This window comes from Solea solea, chromosome 21, assembly GCF_958295425.1.
Source record: "Solea solea chromosome 21, fSolSol10.1, whole genome shotgun sequence".
Lineage (NCBI taxonomy): Eukaryota > Metazoa > Chordata > Actinopteri > Pleuronectiformes > Soleidae > Solea > Solea solea.
In genome coordinates, this window is record NC_081154.1 from 2,346,873 (window position 1) to 2,363,972 (window position 17,100).

At 44.4% G+C, this 17,100-nt stretch overlaps 2 protein-coding genes across 3 annotated transcripts; both read right to left on the minus strand.

The window, feature by feature from the left end:
- Positions 1-33: 33 nt before the first annotated feature.
- On the minus strand, positions 34-10,290 carry ift140 (intraflagellar transport 140 homolog (Chlamydomonas)). Its single transcript, XM_058620519.1, has 30 exons — positions 9,715-10,290; positions 9,360-9,523; positions 8,699-8,920; positions 8,408-8,529; positions 8,193-8,323; positions 7,934-8,109; positions 7,660-7,751; positions 7,460-7,566; positions 6,998-7,140; positions 6,726-6,929; positions 6,577-6,649; positions 6,405-6,496; positions 6,163-6,290; positions 5,970-6,087; positions 5,753-5,874; positions 5,436-5,571; positions 5,202-5,333; positions 4,518-4,741; positions 4,214-4,391; positions 3,929-4,119; positions 3,751-3,846; positions 3,493-3,625; positions 3,028-3,171; positions 2,445-2,573; positions 2,145-2,327; positions 1,852-2,055; positions 1,546-1,758; positions 976-1,142; positions 747-888; positions 34-632 (listed from the first exon to the last, which is right to left on the minus strand). The coding sequence occupies exons 2-30, from the start codon at positions 9,504-9,506 to the stop codon at positions 450-452; spliced, it is 4,332 nt and encodes a 1,443-aa protein (XP_058476502.1). The 5' UTR covers positions 9,507-9,523; positions 9,715-10,290; the 3' UTR covers positions 34-449.
- A 135-nt stretch (positions 10,291-10,425) lies between these two features.
- On the minus strand, positions 10,426-17,088 carry telo2 (TEL2, telomere maintenance 2, homolog (S. cerevisiae)). 2 transcript variants are annotated; one of them, XM_058620520.1, is made up of 21 exons: positions 16,757-17,057; positions 16,075-16,424; positions 15,712-15,989; positions 15,552-15,620; positions 15,002-15,149; positions 14,800-14,902; positions 14,660-14,728; positions 14,421-14,562; positions 14,150-14,286; positions 13,958-14,046; positions 13,781-13,873; positions 13,596-13,684; positions 13,409-13,500; positions 13,210-13,326; positions 13,033-13,104; positions 12,790-12,954; positions 12,614-12,705; positions 12,436-12,535; positions 11,854-11,918; positions 11,595-11,710; positions 10,426-10,809 (listed from the first exon to the last, which is right to left on the minus strand). In XM_058620520.1, the coding sequence occupies exons 2-21, from the start codon at positions 16,413-16,415 to the stop codon at positions 10,688-10,690; spliced, it is 2,499 nt and encodes an 832-aa protein (XP_058476503.1). In that variant the 5' UTR covers positions 16,416-16,424; positions 16,757-17,057; the 3' UTR covers positions 10,426-10,687. The 2 variants fall into 2 exon arrangements, 1 of the variants encoding a protein (XP_058476503.1); XR_009234181.1 differs by lacking the exons at positions 10,426-10,809; positions 11,595-11,710; positions 11,854-11,918 and adding an exon at positions 17,074-17,088 and having other exon boundaries at positions 12,437-12,535; positions 12,614-12,700; positions 16,757-16,960.
- Positions 17,089-17,100: the final 12 nt, after the last annotated feature.

Genomic DNA, 17,100 nt, shown 5'->3' on the forward strand with positions numbered 1-17,100 from the left:
CTGCTAAATATTTTTAAAAAGATAAATGTAAGACATTTCTTGATAAATCTGTGTATTGTCTTTTTTGTTCCAAAGGGCATACAAAATAAAAAAAAAATAAAAATCAGTAAACATAACAGGCACATCGACAACAAGGTCACATGTAGGCGTCTGATGACCTTGAAGGAAGTAAGGCACATTTCTGCAGTTTACAAAGTATTATTTCTCATTATAGTGGATAGAAATGAAAGAGAATTCATAGATACAGATATAAATATACAGTATGTACATATATTCCCTTTGAACACAAGTACAAATGTACATGCATGTGTGTATATATACATACTTACATAAAACGCTCCCACCTTTAACAACCTGTATTGCAGTTAATGAGATGACAGGGTGAAAAAATAAAAGACTTGTGGTTCTTTCATGCGTTTAGTTTAAAGATAAACATAATATACGGATGTTTAAGGCATGTCTAAATCCTCCTCTACTTCATCCTCCTCCTCCTTCACAATGTGCCTGGTGTCACCTCGCTCTAAGGACACGCCCAAACTCTTCTGCAGGGCTGCGAGACTCGCCTGGCTAATGTAGTACCTAACGTTCTGGGATGGCAGCAGCTTCTGGAGCTCCTCCAGCTTTTTGTAGGCCTGGACAGGAACAAGAATAAAGACAGGTCGGCGTTCAAGAAACTCATTGAGGTTTAGAATCAGATCTCGCTGCAACCACCAACGTGTAGAATATCACTTCAAAATGACAGTTACCAATTGGAAGTTGCCTTGTTGACAGTGGTGTTCCACCAGGAAACCAAACGCATCTCCAATCCTGACAGCGGGGTCTAACTCCGGCTCGTCCAGCAGAGCTTCACATATCTGCACAGCCTCGCCAGGATTCTCCGCGTACAACCTGCAAAAATGACAACGTCAAATTTCAAATGTTCACAGTCAGTCGACGCCAAATCAGAGGACCGTGTGAATGAGCGATACTCCGAACCTGCGTGCATGGACAAACTTCTTGACGAGGACGACCTTATGCTGCAGGTCAGCCAGTCGTACTTCATGCTGTCCTTGTGAGGAGTCCTTTGATTTTGACAGACACTTGGCAGCTTCGGTGAGAGCGTCTAACGCCTTTTCATAGTTCTGGTAATCGTCGATCTCCACCTGAACAAAGGAAACGAGGAAAAAAAGCTCTTAGTGATTCACTGTAGGCCCTTTTCCACTATGGTCTCGCCTCGCCTCGTCTCAGCACGGCACGGTTTAGAGTTAGGTTTTGTTTTCCACTACAAAAAAAGTACCTACTCAACGTGGGCGGAGTCATCACTGCGGTAACTTTGTTTTACACACACACGCGACACACACACACACACACACACACACACACACACACACACACACACACACGCAAATACTTTCACCACAAACTCCCATTTCTCTTGGATTTAAAATGACTGCAATGAAACTGACATACATTTATTCAGTTATTATATTATCACTAATATTCATACCATGCTAAATCACTATATATACTATCAAATGAGAGAGAGTTGGACACATTTTTCCATACCTGAGCACAGGCTTCATAGAAGCCAGCGAGCAGGTCCGGTGCCCTGCCTTTAGTGTAAAAACTAATGATAGTCTTCAAGATTTCTGGATCTTTACGCCAGTCCAGAGACTGCAGATAGTTGGCAGCCATGATGAAAAGCTCCTTCTGACGACAAACGTTGGCAAAGAAGATGATTTTCTCTGTGTCGCCTGACTTCAGGAGTGACCTCATGGCCTGTGAACACAATAAAACCAAGGATTAGCTTCCCGTCTCATAATAAAACACATTCATTGCACTTTTGCCTGACACCTCAGAGATTATCATTACCTTGGGCTTGTTGCCGGCCTGTGTGTACTTCTTGGTAGCCAGGTGGTAATTGCCCTGACGCATGCAGCAGTCAGCGATCCTCTCCAGCAGGTCCTTGCGGGCGTCTTCAGACAAATCCTTTGAATCGGTCACAGTCATTCTCTCGGCCAGCTCCTCTGTGATCGTCAGGTTCTGGGCCACGCACAGCTCCAGGGCTTGAGGGTACTGAGTACATGTGCATGGACAAATTAAATGAAAGGTTTAAGTACATATATAGAGAGATATGTCACCATGTGAATGAGGTAACCGTGTACCTTCTTAGCCGTGACCAGTAACTCCACAGCCTTCTCATACTTTGAATGTGTAATGAAGAAGTCTGAGCAGCGTTCCAGGAGAGCCGGGTCTGCTTTCTCGTTCAGATCCTCGGCGATCGACTGAAGTGCAGCAAACTGTTGTGTGGTGAAGGCCAACTCCAGAGCTTTGGACACATAACCAGCCTGGAGAAGTGGAGAAATGAACACAAACACACATCTGTAACAAAGACACATCAATAAATGGCACAATAGCTCCCCCTGTGGTGGGATGGCACCAAAAACCACTCAGAGGTGACGCACCTTGTGGTAGAGGGCGACAGCTCGGTCCATGTGGGTGCCCTTCTCTTCGTAGTAGCAGGCGGCCTCCATCATGTCCTCTGGGTTACTGAGCAGAGCCAGGTTCATCAGCTGGTCGTCCAGACCGTTCTCCTGCTCACACACACAATACAAGAAGATAGCAGACGCCAGTTAAAGAGAGTGAGAGCGTGAGAGTGAGAGTGAGAGAGAGAGAGAGAAGAAACAGGTCACACATTTAATAGCAGTTATGAGTATTTGCACAGTGCATAAATATATATATATATATATACATACACTGTAAAACAAATGGAAGCATTGCTCTAATTCTAATGAAGATTATAATTATCTCCTTAAGAATAGAAAAGCATGTGTTTCCGTGCCTTTAATTCCATGTATGTTTTACTTTTGTATGTTTTTATGCGTGGCAACAAACTAAATTCTCATTGAGTGAGTATAAATCTGACGTATTATGACGTACAGTTCCTTATCTGCTTTTTAAAAGACTGTAAATGTAAAAATCCATGGTGGATGGCACAAAATCAAATAAATAAATCCACCAAAAAGACATACTGTACAAGTTGTTTACCTTACAAAGCCGGATGGCATTGTTGTACGCCTGTGCTCGTGTGTAGAAGTGGACGGCCTGTTTAATATCATCATGACCCTCGTAGTTTCTGGCCAGGTGGTACGACGCCGCTCTGTCGCCGGTGTTATTAGCGATCTCAGACGCCTGCAAGAGAGATGAAACCACTTTCAAACGTGTAGATTTAACTAAACCATGTGTATGTCTGAGGCTTTCTTTCAGCCCTGTAATTAAAATGAACAAAAACAATAGGTGATACAGTAATAACATGTCATAGCCAGGTAATGACTCAACATTCCTAATTATCATATTATAAAGTTGAAATTCATCCCCTTATGTCCCACACACATGTTCTATTGATATTACCAAGCAACTGCTTTAAATATAAGATGCATTAGTATAATAGTACTTCTCTAACTGCCATATCATTAGCATATAGCTGATAAATACAGTGTCGTCATGAGTCACCTTCTGGATGTTGCCCATGTAGCAGTGGACTCGGACCAGAGAGAGATAATCCTGAGCACATTCATAATAATGCAGCGCTGAGTCCATGTCGGACTGGCTCTCCAAATACTGGGCCCACCACTTGTAGATGCTCCTAGAGTGAAAACAGGGAACTTCATCACGTATGGATGCTATAGATGCTATAGATGCTATAGATGCTACATGACAAACATAACTTCTATGTAGTTCAAATGCCACTGAGGGAAAGTGTCGCCTTACTTGTCTTTCATTTTGTTTACATAAATCTCCAGAGACGACACGTCTTCCTGGAGCATTCTGGGTACTTCAGCCCTGTGTGTGTCTGAATTCTCATAGCTGCAACAACAAGGTAGGAAAGTAAGAGAGAGATTAGATTCCAAATGAATGGACTTTTACACATAAAGTGATTGTATCTTACTATGCAATAGCCAGACTCTTGTTGCCGATGGACTCCAGGTATTTGGCGTAACTGTAGTAGGTGGTGCGCAGGTGGATGCGGTCGTGGATTTCCGCCGTCTCTAGTGCTTTCTGCCACTGACCAGAGGCCTGGTAGAAATTGTTCAGAAGGTCGCAGCGCTGACAGGACTTGTACAACTTTTCAGCGTCTTCCTGTTGGACGACAGGCAAAGACGATGGGACGAAGGTGAAGTGGAAAAGATGTAAACACTTTACAGTAACATACAGTGTCAGGGTCGTATCTCACCAGCATGCCGAGCTGAATGGCCAACATTGCCACTTGTGCTTCTGGCTCAGGCTCAGTCTCCGCCTCCCGTAGTGCTTTTGCTGCCCTGGCGTTTCCCATATTCCCGAGGCACACGTGTGCCACATCCAGTCGGCAGGTTTTCACACACATCCGGGCCATGTTTTCCCATACTGCTTTGCTACAGAAGAAAAAGAGGAAAAAGCACGTGTACCAAGGCTGTAGGAACAATGCCGTCCCTGTGGTCACTCCACGAAAAAGCCACGGTAGAAACTATTGTTACGGTGACAAATATGGACTCTCCTACCTCTTGATGAGCTTGATGGACTTGAAAGCTTCGTCCATGTCTCCGATGGTGAGGTAGAAGCTGAAGTTGAGCATGGCGTCGCGCGTGGCCTTCTCACAGTTCTCCAGGCCCACAAAGTCCCTGAGAGCTCTCCTAGACACCATGTGAGGGGACGACGCCGATCCTCCCTGCGACGGCTGCGTCTGACGCTGAGGTGCTGCAACCTCTGGTTCCCGCTCACCAGGCTGAGCGGATCAGAGCATCGTCGTGTCAGTCACGTATGAAAATCATCACTCAGAGGCAGTAATAAATGAAGAATGTTCTGGAGGAGGGCTCGAAACAATAAAACCAGCACTGAGTCAAACACGGAGCAAAACAAGAAAAATCACAAACTAAATCTATTCATCATAGTTTCATAGCAGCACGAGGCACACAGAATCACGGCTGTTGAAAGTCGGGAGTCACGAATACTTAAGGTTTCTGGACTGAAGGGGACATGTACTTACTTCTGGGAGAAAGACACCAGCCCTCCAAAATAAAAGCTGGAGTGTATTAAACCAAACAGATCAATAAGAACAGGAAAAGAGGGCAGAAAGTGTGTTTTTTGACACTGTGGCAAAGGTTTGTCTTCAAATTTCCACAAAGACCACATGAACAGACACCAGACCACACCCACCCACGCACGACTCTGTCCGTCATGCTCACCTTGCAGCTGAAATAATAGTAAGGCACATCTAGAGCGAGGAAGGCCTGCAGTCCTGCGGGTTTGGGATAGCAGTCCTGAAGGAGCAGCCCATGCTCCTGTGTACAGAAGAGTGTCACCACAGACACGTCCACCTACACAAAACACAATGATGAGGCTCGAGTGAATCACAGGAGACACGCCTCGTCCACAGAGCCGCACGCCGACTGCTTCAAAGCTAAAACACAAGGCGTTACCATATCCACAGAGCTGGGCGATGTCGATTCAGAGCCGACTGGCACCGTTTCACACACAAACAGACGAGGTTCACTCTCGTCCCAGTAATGTGACACGGGGCAGCGGCCGCTGAGCTCCGTCCCCTGGAACAGCTGCCTACAACACCGACAGGGACATCCATGAGTGGGAAGAATATAAACACATACAGGCAAGAGAGAGGTGAAGAAGAGAGGACAGACCACAGAGAAGCTTCATGGATGTTGTGAAGGAGGACATGAGGACAGTTGGTCGAGGAGAAGAGGAGAAGGAGAAGAAGAAGAAGAAAAACCCCAGGTACCTTTCACTGTCTTCGAGATGTGACAGGCCACTCGATGGTCTGCCAGTGAAGAAGTCAAAGTGCGTCACCGTGTCCATTTCTACGTCATAGAAGTACACTTTCTGGTCCGGTCGCCCATTAACCTGAGAATCATAGTCATATGAAAGACAAACCCTCTGGCTTTCACTTCAAATATGAAGAGTTTTTATTCACGAGAGAGACTTTTGTTTCCTCTCACCTGAGAGATTAAGATGCTGACTTGGCTGCCGTTGGCGTTACACTTGACTGACCTCAGTGCACCCAGGTTGGCAATCTGGTCCGCCAGATTCTTAGTGCTGCAGTGAGCTTTGGCATCTCTGTGAAAACACGAAACAATGATCCGGTCTGATCTTTACGCTCATTATCCAACTGAAGTCACAGTCATGTCACACCTGCGCGAGAGGTCAAAGACTCTGATGTGTGCCGTGTCTGTGCCGACCACCAGGTACGACTGGCACACACTCAGCAGCACAGGGTTTCCCTCTGCCTTGGAGAAAGTCAACAGTTGCTTCACGGTGCCCTGAAGAAAACCAAAGAAAAGGAGAGTCCACAATTGACTAAATGTACTGACATGGCAGTTGCAGAGAGGTCTTATGAACACGCAAACATGTCAGTGAATAAGAGTAAAGCAGACCTGTGGAGTGCGGATCTGTACCCGGTTAGGCTCAACAGTGTAGAGGTTCTCGTCGTGTGCAGCCACGACGTGAGAGTCACATGGAAACGATCCTGGGAAAATCAGCCGGAGAAAAGGACTGAGATTACAGGACACAATGTGTGGGTCCTCGTGTTGTGGGTCAGCGCTGTACCTGTGTGGCGTAGCGCCGTCCCTGAAAGCTCATAGACGACGACCTGCTTGCCGCTCCACACCGTCACCGAGTCCTGTTGGTGTGAAACACACGAGCACAAACATGACATCACACTGAGATGGACTCTACACGTCCCCCTCCATTCTTACCTTAGTCACACACACTCCCTTGATGTGTATGTCAGCCTGCAGAGCCAGGTGTGTCCCCGTGGTGAACTGACTGATGCTGAGCTGGGTCGGGGTAAGTTGCACCGCTGCCAGCTGCTGGCTGAAGTGCGCCGACATCACATGCTCGCACAGGATGAGCACCGTGTTGGAGTTGTTGGCGGCCAAGAGATTCAGGCTGGAGCCCCACTGCAACGGAGGACTGCTGTTATATAACGTCGATTTATAAAATAGTACCTGAGTAAATGAGGCAGTACCTGTAACTGAGTGACGTTTCCCTGTATTTCTGTGGGCGTCTGTAGTTTCCACTGGACGCCGGTGTCCCCTCTGGTGCTGCTCGGCTGAGCCACCGTCCTCCACACAGCTATACGTCCACGGCTCGTGCCGGCTGACAGGACCGCTGAGGCCGGGACGTTAAAAACAATCACAATTAGGATTTTTCAGGCTTGAATTTGAGGTATAAAAGGTCCAGTGTGTAACATTGAGGAGGATTTATTGGCAGATAGTATGTTTGTATAAGTGTAGGATCACATAGTTTGGTTTTCGTCGTCTTTGAATGAGCCTTTTAATTTAGGCGAAGGCGTTTTCACTCATTCCACCAGAGAGCTTTGAAAGAACATTTAGTGGAGGTGCAGTCTCGTCATCAGACGTCACTCATTCTTAAAGAATGTGATGAAGTAAACTATATATATATATATATAAACTCAGTTTGTAGTTACCTTTTCCTGCACAGTATGACACACAGTTGATCAGCTCTCCCTTCTCGAACCCCAGCGTTTCGTCCAGGGACAAAACGTAGTTTTCATCTCGCTCCAGGTCCCACAGCCTTAAGAACCACAGGGACAGAACATGGTTTGGGTTTCTTTGTCCATGTTTGTTTGCATGTGTGTACAAAGCGTACATTCAGTAAATACTGTACCTGATGATGTGTTCGCCCGTCGCTGTGACGAGGAGACTGTGATCTGTCCACACGATGTCCACATTCTGTCCAGTCTTGCTGCTCAACTTCACCTGTCATGAAACAAGAGGGAATATTAAATATGAAAGAATGAAAGGCATTAATATCATAAATGAATACTATCAGGCTTTTTATATGTACCACCTCCAATGATAATCTGAATATTTTACCATATTTATTTTTAAACATCTGAAAAGAATTCAAAGAAGTTACAGAGTCAACGATCTTAATATACCTTCATTAACTCCTGGGCTCCTCCCTCAGGTCTCAGGGTGTACTGTGACAGCGTCAGAGTGTCTGTGATCACAGCGAGCGCCTCTTTCTTATCGAGGTAGAACAGTTTCTTGATTGCACCCTCGACACTGAGAAGTGTGCTGGTCTTACAATGCTCATCCACACTGTGGACCGTGCCTACAGAAAAGAATTCAAAGACAGGGTTTTATACATCTATAGTAGTGCTTTACATGCTTTAAAATAACCTTACAGACTCTTACCGTCAATAGTGCTGACGTAAAACCCCAGTCCCTCTTGTGGGCCGATCTTGAGCGGCGCTCCCTTCCAGCTAAACATGTCCAGAGCGTTTTCGTCTCCACTCACTGACAGTCGCGCTAACATTGCTACATCACTGTTAAACAAAGAGAGGGCAACACATCGCTCAGAGTGAAATATAAGCTTCAAAGAGAGAAGAACAGAATAACTGACTACTTACACCCCAGGTGAGACAGGTCTGAAGATGCAGCAGGTTAAAGGTTTGTGGTATTCGTGCTTTACGAGATGGTTTCCTTGAAATCTTCCTCTGGCGTCGACCTTCCATACGGCCAGAGCTCCAGCCTGTCCATAAAATAATGAGACTTCATAATGGACATTTAAATATTCAGAGTGCATCACTCATGTCTATCAGACGTGTGTGGAGCTGATAGTCACCTGACAATGGTTTGATTTGTTTATATGTAATAGTTCATCATCATACAGTTCATGGACGTGCCAGTGTCTCACATACCTGATCCCCGGTCACTAAGCGGCTGCCAAAGCTGCTCCACTCCAGCAGTGTGACGCAGGCTGCGTGAATGCTCGGCAGAACGGTTTGATCTCCTGATGGGTGAGTCAGCAGCAGGACCTCTCCGTTCTCCCAGCCCAGCGCCAACACCGGCTTTGTGGGATGCCAGCGCAGCACCGTGGGCTGGTGTGGACGTTGGACGTGGCAGATCTCCACATGTTCACCCTGCACGTGGACAACAATTACCACACACTGAATATACAGTATATACTGTACACACACACCAGCCTCTTTATTAGCTGTATTCATGGGTTTCTTTCACATTCCCAGGAGAGAATACTGGTCCATACTGACATAAGAGCATCACACAGTTGCTGCAGATTAGTCTGCAAAACCCAGAAATGCTTGTGCATGAAGTCCCTTAGACCAGGGATCCTGAATCCTGGTCCTGAGGACCTGCTGCCCTGCATGTGTTAGATGTTTCCCTGACGCCTGATAACATCCCATGTAGACTTGAATCTGGTGTGTTTGAGCAAGGACACTTTTAAAAAAACCCTGTGATGCTCAGATTGAACTCCAGCAGGTTTGAGTCACCCTGTGATTGACCGATGGGGTTGAAGCATGATCCCTTTCCCTGTGTCACTGCATCTTCACAGGTGTTTACCTGCTGCAGATAGAGGTCTACGTTGCCTCCAGTCGTGGGGCTGCTTGAGGCCACAGCGAGCACAGGAAGAGCCGGGTGCCAGGTCAAGTGAGAGGGCACAGCACTGCTTTCAGGAGCCTCAATGCGGTGGTCAAAATACACCGCCATGTCCTCGGCGCTCCTCTCTAAATGTAAAAGACAATCAGACGTGGTTGTTGTTATTATTATATTATTATTATATTTCACATGTTAGTCATCACTGCACCGATGCTTAGCTTTAGCCGCTAACGTTAGCTGCGCTAGCCCAAAGTTAGCATTCCCTGTTAACCCGTAGAACCGCAGTAAAAGGTTGGCGCTTTCGTTGTATTACACTCACGTCACCGTCGTCTCCTTCACTCTAAGGCTGAGTTCAGTTTTCGGAACCAGAAACACTTTAAAACACCGACCGTAACTTAGAGTGCGGCCATGTAACCAACACCGTAAGCGTAAAGCGTCTCTTTTAGTTGCCCCTGACAACCTCTACGACTGGACAGGAAGAGGGATTACGGAAAACAACGAGCACATGCCGAGTTGTGTCGAAACTCCTGTTGGAACTGAACAAGGCCGAAAACATCTGAAAATGACATTAATATGGTTAATGTTTTCGATTTCTTATTACAATTACAAAAAATATACATTTTGATTCCACAGATACACAATTGTTGTACAAAGTTTGTACTGTGTGCAGATAATTGTTTTCAAGCTTATACCTGACCAACAATTTTGGAGCAGATTAAATGTAATTCTTAATTAATATTTTATACAAGCCGCTCACTGAAAGTAAAACGTGTTTTTATCTATAACTAGGTCATTTAAATCCTCACCTAGATTATTCCTACTTTAAAAAATAAAAAAAGTATAAACAAATGCCTATTTCAAAATGTTCCCGTGCTTGAGAACACACAGGTGAGCACATTCATTTCACAAGAGGAAGCGGTGGTAGTAGTAGTATTTCTGTTATTTCTGGATGCACGTGAACATTCTCAGGATGTCCTTTGCAAACAAACAGAGGGAGAGTTGTGTCAGGACAGGAAAGAGGACAAACGGATATCCTCAATATGTACCATTTTATTTGTGGCATAAAACGGCAACCTATTATCCATTGATTCAATGTTTTAGAAGACACAGATGATCTGTGCCCTGAGCTTAAAGAACACCTTCAGCCCTCCTTCCTGCAAGTATTATTTCCATCGGGGCCCTGAACTCGTCTTCTCAGGCTCTGTGAGTCCCCGTGCAGATGTGGGGTAAGGTGAACCTCCACTAGCATCACAGACACGACAGTGTTTCATTGTTTATTCTTGACGTTGTGATCACGATTCCGGACCAAGCGCTTGTGGATCTTGTAGCTGTTTTTTGAGGCTTTTGTCGAGCAGCACCAGACTCTGCACGGCCAGACTGCGGCAGTCGGCGTCGGGGTCTCCTTCAGCAACATCTGTGAATCCAAACAACACAAAAACACCTTAGTCCTGGCCTTTTCCATAAGAGGTCACTTTTATTCTCAGAGGGGGGGGGGGGAAAATTCAGCTGACGACGAGCCAATCACGTCACGGATGGTCCATGTAGGACAGGACATCCTGGTTCATCGTCTTCTTCCCAGAAATGTCGAGTCCAGCTGTGTGTTTGTGTGTGTGTGGATATGAGTAAGTCAGGGAACATCCTGACCTGATGCAGGTGTGAGTTCCATTTACAAGAATCCTGCCTTTTTGGCTCCATCTATTATTAGTAGCATATACATTTACTTTTTGTTTTATCCATGTACAAATTCTCATGTTTGAAATTGTCATCCTGAAATAAGTGTGCTATACAAGCGCTCTTAAAGCTGCAGTGTGTAACTTTTAGTGTTTTGTACTTTTGTATCTTGAGCAGTAACTTTTTGTGGGTTTCCATTTAGACTCCAGTTTGCTGCTGTTACTCTTTACGCCTTCGTCTTCATAGAAAACAAATCCCTATTTGCAGCGTGGGAATGTTGCTGCAGACACGTTACACTGACACAAACAGAGAGAATCATGTGGAGCTGGTCGACGTGATCAGCATTGTGAGTTGACTTTAACACACATTTGTTTGTATTTCAAAGTTACACACTAACGTGTAAACTTTGAGAGTACAGACTAATGGGCAGCAGTGGATCAGTGGTCTACACAGACTCTTACTGATGTTCCTGCTATTCACTTCAGATTCCATGAAGAAAAGAACAGATTTCTCATCTCATTTTTTTACCTGCCAGCCAAGTTCTGGTCTCAAACAACTGATCACTGAGGTCCGTCAGCATGTTCTGACTGGGCATGCTCAGAAACACACAGCACACAGCGAAGAGGACGCCTCGTCTCACCACCCTTTAAAAACAGACAGTTACACATTCAGACTGAAATAAGAAAACACAACATTTCAACTCTACTGTTATTTCTTTGACTGTGCTCATTTGACATGAAAAGCACCGGGTAAGATATTGTAATATAGACGTGTGTTATATACTCACTGGTCAGTGTGATAACGCACAGCCCACACAAAGTCAAGCAACGCACGACCCATCTGTGCAGCTATCTGAATAAGAAGAAAGTGCACAGGGTTAACAACTGCAATACTATGTTATTATGTTTTTTAAGTTAAATTGCCCTTAAGTTTAATTGGATTCCAATGAGAGATTTTTTAAATTTAATTTAATTTTTTAATGTAAATTGCCCTTAAGTTTAATTGGATTCCAATGAGAGATTTTTTAAATTTAATTTAATTTAATTTTTTAATGTAAATTGCCCTTAAGTTTAATTGGATTCCAATGAGAGATTTTTTAAATTTAATTTAATTTAATTTTTTAAAGTAAATTGCCCTTAAGTTTCCCCTTAACTGCCGACTCCAACCTGAATATACTTAAATGTACACTGATCATACTTTGTACAGAAAACAATTAAAACTTGTTATTTTAAATCACTTTGACAATAGCTGACATTTATGTGTGTGTGTGTGTGACGACTCATTCCTGAAATAGTTCCACACTAATAATATTAGTATCAAGCTCTATATTTAGGTAATTCGATGAGGTCATCAAGGCATGGACAATTACTGGTGCATTGACTGCCAAATGCATGAAGAGGCCCAGGGTGTGGATCATCCTGCCCAGAACCAAGTGGTCACCGCCCAGCAGGTCAAACGTCATTTGAGGCCTAGCAGGAAACAATCGTATTTTAGGAAATAACACAAATGTTTAAATGTTTGGAGTTGGCAGAGAGGAATAAACATACTTGTCATAATTCCTGAGCAGTGGAAAAAAGAAGTGTCCCGCGACAGGTGCAAAGCGGTTAGGGGCGGCTTTAGCTGAAGGTTGAGTGCTGCCCTTTTGAAAGATATAGGAACATGTAAAGGTTCAGGTTTAATCAGAGTTTAGTCAAACACTGAAATGCGAGTCCTGTTTCATTACCTTACTGCGGCGTTTGGTCTTGCTTTGAATCCTTTTGTCCACTACTTGTCGCCAGTGGAGAGGGTTGTCACCAGTCATCAAATCCGTGCTGTCAGCCGCGCACACGGGTGAATCTCTCCTTTCAGCGAGTGGCTTAGAAAGTTCCTGAGCTGCCAGAGCAAGGACCTAATGAAGCAACAAGGAATTGAACGAGATCAAAACAATCACAGACATGATCAAAGGAAATAAAGCGGTTATTTTTACCTCCAACATATCCAGACGCTGGCGAAGACTGTAGTTCAGGGAATAAAACTCTGTCGTCAAATACTGAGTCACCTTTCATCAAGTAGGACGAGATAAAGAAAGAAAGAAAGTGTGATTAGAAACTGAGATGAAAGCATTATGGGTAAACAGTGCAGTAAGTCGAGTGTGTGGTCATACAGGGACGCAGTCACTGGCAGTGAGAGCCACCATAGTCGCCTGTCTGAGACTCAGGAAGCCGGTTATGTTGTATTTATCCTCCATGTGAAGCAGGACTTTGGTGAGCTGGACACTGATCTGGAAATGGCACGATTAATAAATGTGTGATACTGTCTCGTAGAAACGCTGCATTGACAGTAGCGTCAGAAATGTTTCACACCTCTCTGGTCGCAAAGACGTTTTTCCTCACAAGACTCTCTGCCACCTTCAAACTGAGCTCCACACGCACCGAGTCTTCAGACGACATCAGGGCTGGACAAGATGAGAGGGACGGAAACAGAGAATAATTTAAAACAGCTGCAAAAATGATCGTTTGAGTCAAAGACGTTAGATCTGTGAAGCCGTACTTTCCAGACAGTCGCGAAGGTAGCAAGGCGGGGATGCTTGGTTCATCTCTCGATCTCCGGACATATCATACGGAGTCAGCTCATCGTCACTGGGTCAAAAATAATATAAGTTATCCATTCATGACACATAAAAATGAAAAAATACTTAATAAAAAGCAATATCCCCTCACTTATGCAGAACTCACCTATCCAGCTCAGAGTCTGGATCGTTCTGTGGCGACTGAGGTTCCGCTTTAAACGGAGATGATTTATTCTGAGTCCTTTGAGGAGAATCAACTCTGCAAATGACAGAATCCATGAAATATAAAATCAATACCAACAGATACAGGGACTAGAATGTGTTTCTTTGTTTTAACACCCACTCCTTCACAGGCCCAGGTTCCGGTTCGTCACTGCTGTCGACAGGAGTCATGACGGCAAGCAGCTCTCGAGTTTCCTCATCGTGATCATACTACACACAATACAAAGTCAGGTATTATAACAATAATAATAATAATAATAATAATAATAATAATAATGATCATTTACGTCATGAATCCAGTCAAAGTCTGTACCTCAAACTTGAGCTTGGTTCCATTGATATTCATCCGGGTACTCAGGCACTCTCCCACAACCATGCCCACACGCCTTATTTGCACCACGTTGCTGTCCAGGTGACTCTGCATGCCACCGAGCATACACTGAAGCAACTCTGAGAAAACAACACACAACACACAACACAACAATAATGTAGAAAAACACTCATTTCATTTACAGAATGGTTTTACACCAATTTCCTAAAACCATACTAGTGAAAACCCAATAACTGAGCTGCCAGAATCCTACCTGAGCGTAGCCCCTGAAGCTCAGAGTCACTCAGCAGACTCACACTCAACAATAAGGCCTTGCTAACATACAGCTGTTGCTCCAGAGGCGTGTGCTTCACTGCGCTGGGATTAGCCCAGGCCTGGGACACGGAGCGCAGCACCTTAAAAACAACAAACACAACAGAAAACATGTAAAATATTAAAATATTAAAAATATACTTTATTTATATCAGGTTCTTGAACAGATCATGAACTCACCTGCATGAGCAGCGGCCTCCGCTCTCTGTCTGCTGCCAGGTAACCCAGAATAATTCTTAAGACTTGAGTCTGAGGGACAAAACAAACACTTGACTGTATTCACAAGCTGCACATGTGATTTCCTGCAAGTCGTGTCTTACCTTATATTTATACTGTAGCAGGAGCAGTTTATGAGTGATGACAAACTGCGCCTTCTTATTTGTTAACACCAAATTTCCGATAATCCGTCCCAGAGCGTCAGGCCTGAAAAAACCCCACAGAGGAGACTTGAATCACAACAGGCGGTCGAGCTGACAGCTGGAGGTCAGACAACCTGCTGTGAAAAGTCTACAGACACCTTACCCACTGACAGCCTGCACCAGTCCAGTGAGCACACTCTCCATCCAACGCTGCGGAACGTTCCCCAGCATCTTCCAGCAAACCCTCTGCCACACCATGTCTGAGCGCGTGCAGGCAGACAGCTGAGGAGCCACAACGGCCAAGACCACATCTGAGAGGACAAAAGCAAAACGGATTCTCTGCCACTGACACACACACAAAAAACAGTGTTCCCTTTCAATTCCCAGAGAACTAGTGAAAGAAAATGTCTCTTATTTTCTCACTGGTCAAACACATTTTCATGGTAGCAATAAAACAACAGTCATACATTACAATCACAGTTTGCCAGAACTCAACGTGACATCTTCCTGAATGCAAACACAACATAATATAAAGTATAATCTAATAGTTTAGACAAAAACCTAATACACGTTTGCATTGATTGATTATCAAAAATAGCTGGTGATTATCTTTCAGAATAACACACTGTATAAATATCATTTGACTGAAAAACATGATACAGAAAAAAGCTAGTTCAAATGAACATTTGTAGACACATAATAAATAAACTTACCACCGTGTCCATGGATGCACACTTTTCCAAGTATCTGAGCCACAAAAATTGAGGAGCAGTCTGTGCCATCTGTCACCAAACAAACAAATAGATTTATTACAGTTTACCCTGACACATAATCCCGTCATTATTGCTTGGAGTTTATCAGATGTTTCCTCACTCTTGAGGGCCAGACAGGTTCTCTCCAGGGCAGTGAGCATCTCTGTGGCAAGTAACCGATAGTACTGCTGAGGAAGAAAGAGGGGCTTGTTCTTGAGACGTAATCTGTTGGCTGTGAGGTCCGGCAGCGCCACTATACGCCCCAGCAGAGTCTCGCGGAGCTGGGGGGAGTCAGAGGGAGCCGTCTCCAAACAGTGTGACCATAGCAGGTCAGCAAGGCGGCCCCTTTGAAGGAACTTCTCTGTGATGGTGATCAGGTGGTCCAGATTCACGCTGGGTCTGCAAAGAAGAGACGATCACAGTAAACAACTCGTATACAAAATGATTTGAAGCATTGGATCCTTCTTCCAATAGCAGCACCCACCTTAGCGCTCCTATTCCCTCCATTAACACAAGCAGAGCCTGCTCTGGAGGGCCACAGAGGAACAAGCGGTCCCATAACTCTGTGTTCTGTGCTGCTCTCAGGCTGTGCAGCCAATCTGCCTGCACGTTACTGACCAAGAAGTGAAGAGTGCGAGTGTAGTGAGCTCTCTGGAACTCGTCCCGCTGAGCTGAAGTGGTTGTGCTCGCCGGTCCATCGTCCAAGTATGAGTTGAGTGTTTGAAGAACAGCAGTAATGTCTTTGTCATGTGTGGATGTGGTGAGTGTCTGAAAACACTGGGAGACCATTAGACGGACCTCAGTGTTAGGAGTGAGGGACTCCATCTTTATCTCCTAAAAAAAACACAAACAGCAGACAGAACAATCTGAGAGGTTAAAACAATGTGTTATTGTTAAAAAACATGACATTCACCATGCTTATAGCTAAACTGAAGCTGAACTAAACGGCTTTTTACAAAGCCCAGAGATGCACTAAACGCACCAAAAACATAAAGAAACAAACTAGAAGAAGAAGATTTGAAAACAAAGTAAATAAAACCCAAAATAAGAACTGGCAGTTTAATGTAGATGCTAATTTTCATCAACGAAACGTTCACACATGAACACACGCACCGCTACTGGAATTAGCTTAAACTATTCTCCTGTCAAAAATGAAACGCACAAACCTTTCAAAGATGAAATCATGGATGTATGAAAGCATCAAATATGTTTTATAAGTTATTATAATACAGATATGAATGATATTCGCATTCACGTTGAATTAGGTACCGCTGTGTCGCCACATGTCCTCCGTCAAAATACGTCCGTGGTGAGTAACGATGGGACGTTATGGTTCCGGACACATTCGATCCGGCTGTGGTATTCTATAACTTCCGCCATAAGAAAAGAGTCAAACAATAAAGTCTAGTTTTACAATAAGATGAAAAATAATCGTTGAATACCGAGGTGTAAAGTTTAGGTAGGTTAATCGACAAACACTCACTTAGGGACTATCCACATTCCCCGGTTT

Coding starts and splice junctions, on each gene's coding strand:
- telo2 (XM_058620520.1), bottom strand. CDS start 16,415: ATGGAGTCCCTCACTCCTAACACTGAGGTCCGTCTAATGGTCTCCCAG. Junction 15,150..15,551: donor GTGCATCCATGGACACGGTG/GTAAGTTTATTT, acceptor TTGTCCTCTCAG/ATGTGGTCTTGGCCGTTGTG. Junction 12,955..13,032: donor AGCGTCTGGATATGTTGGAG/GTAAAAATAACC, acceptor TTGCTTCATTAG/GTCCTTGCTCTGGCAGCTCA.
- ift140 (XM_058620519.1), bottom strand. CDS start 9,506: ATGGCGGTGTATTTTGACCACCGCATTGAGGCTCCTGAAAGCAGTGCT. Junction 5,572..5,752: donor CATCTCGAAGACAGTGAAAG/GTACCTGGGGTT, acceptor TCGGTGTTGTAG/GCAGCTGTTCCAGGGGACGG. Junction 2,328..2,444: donor CTGTCGCCCTCTACCACAAG/GTGCGTCACCTC, acceptor CCACTTCTCCAG/GCTGGTTATGTGTCCAAAGC.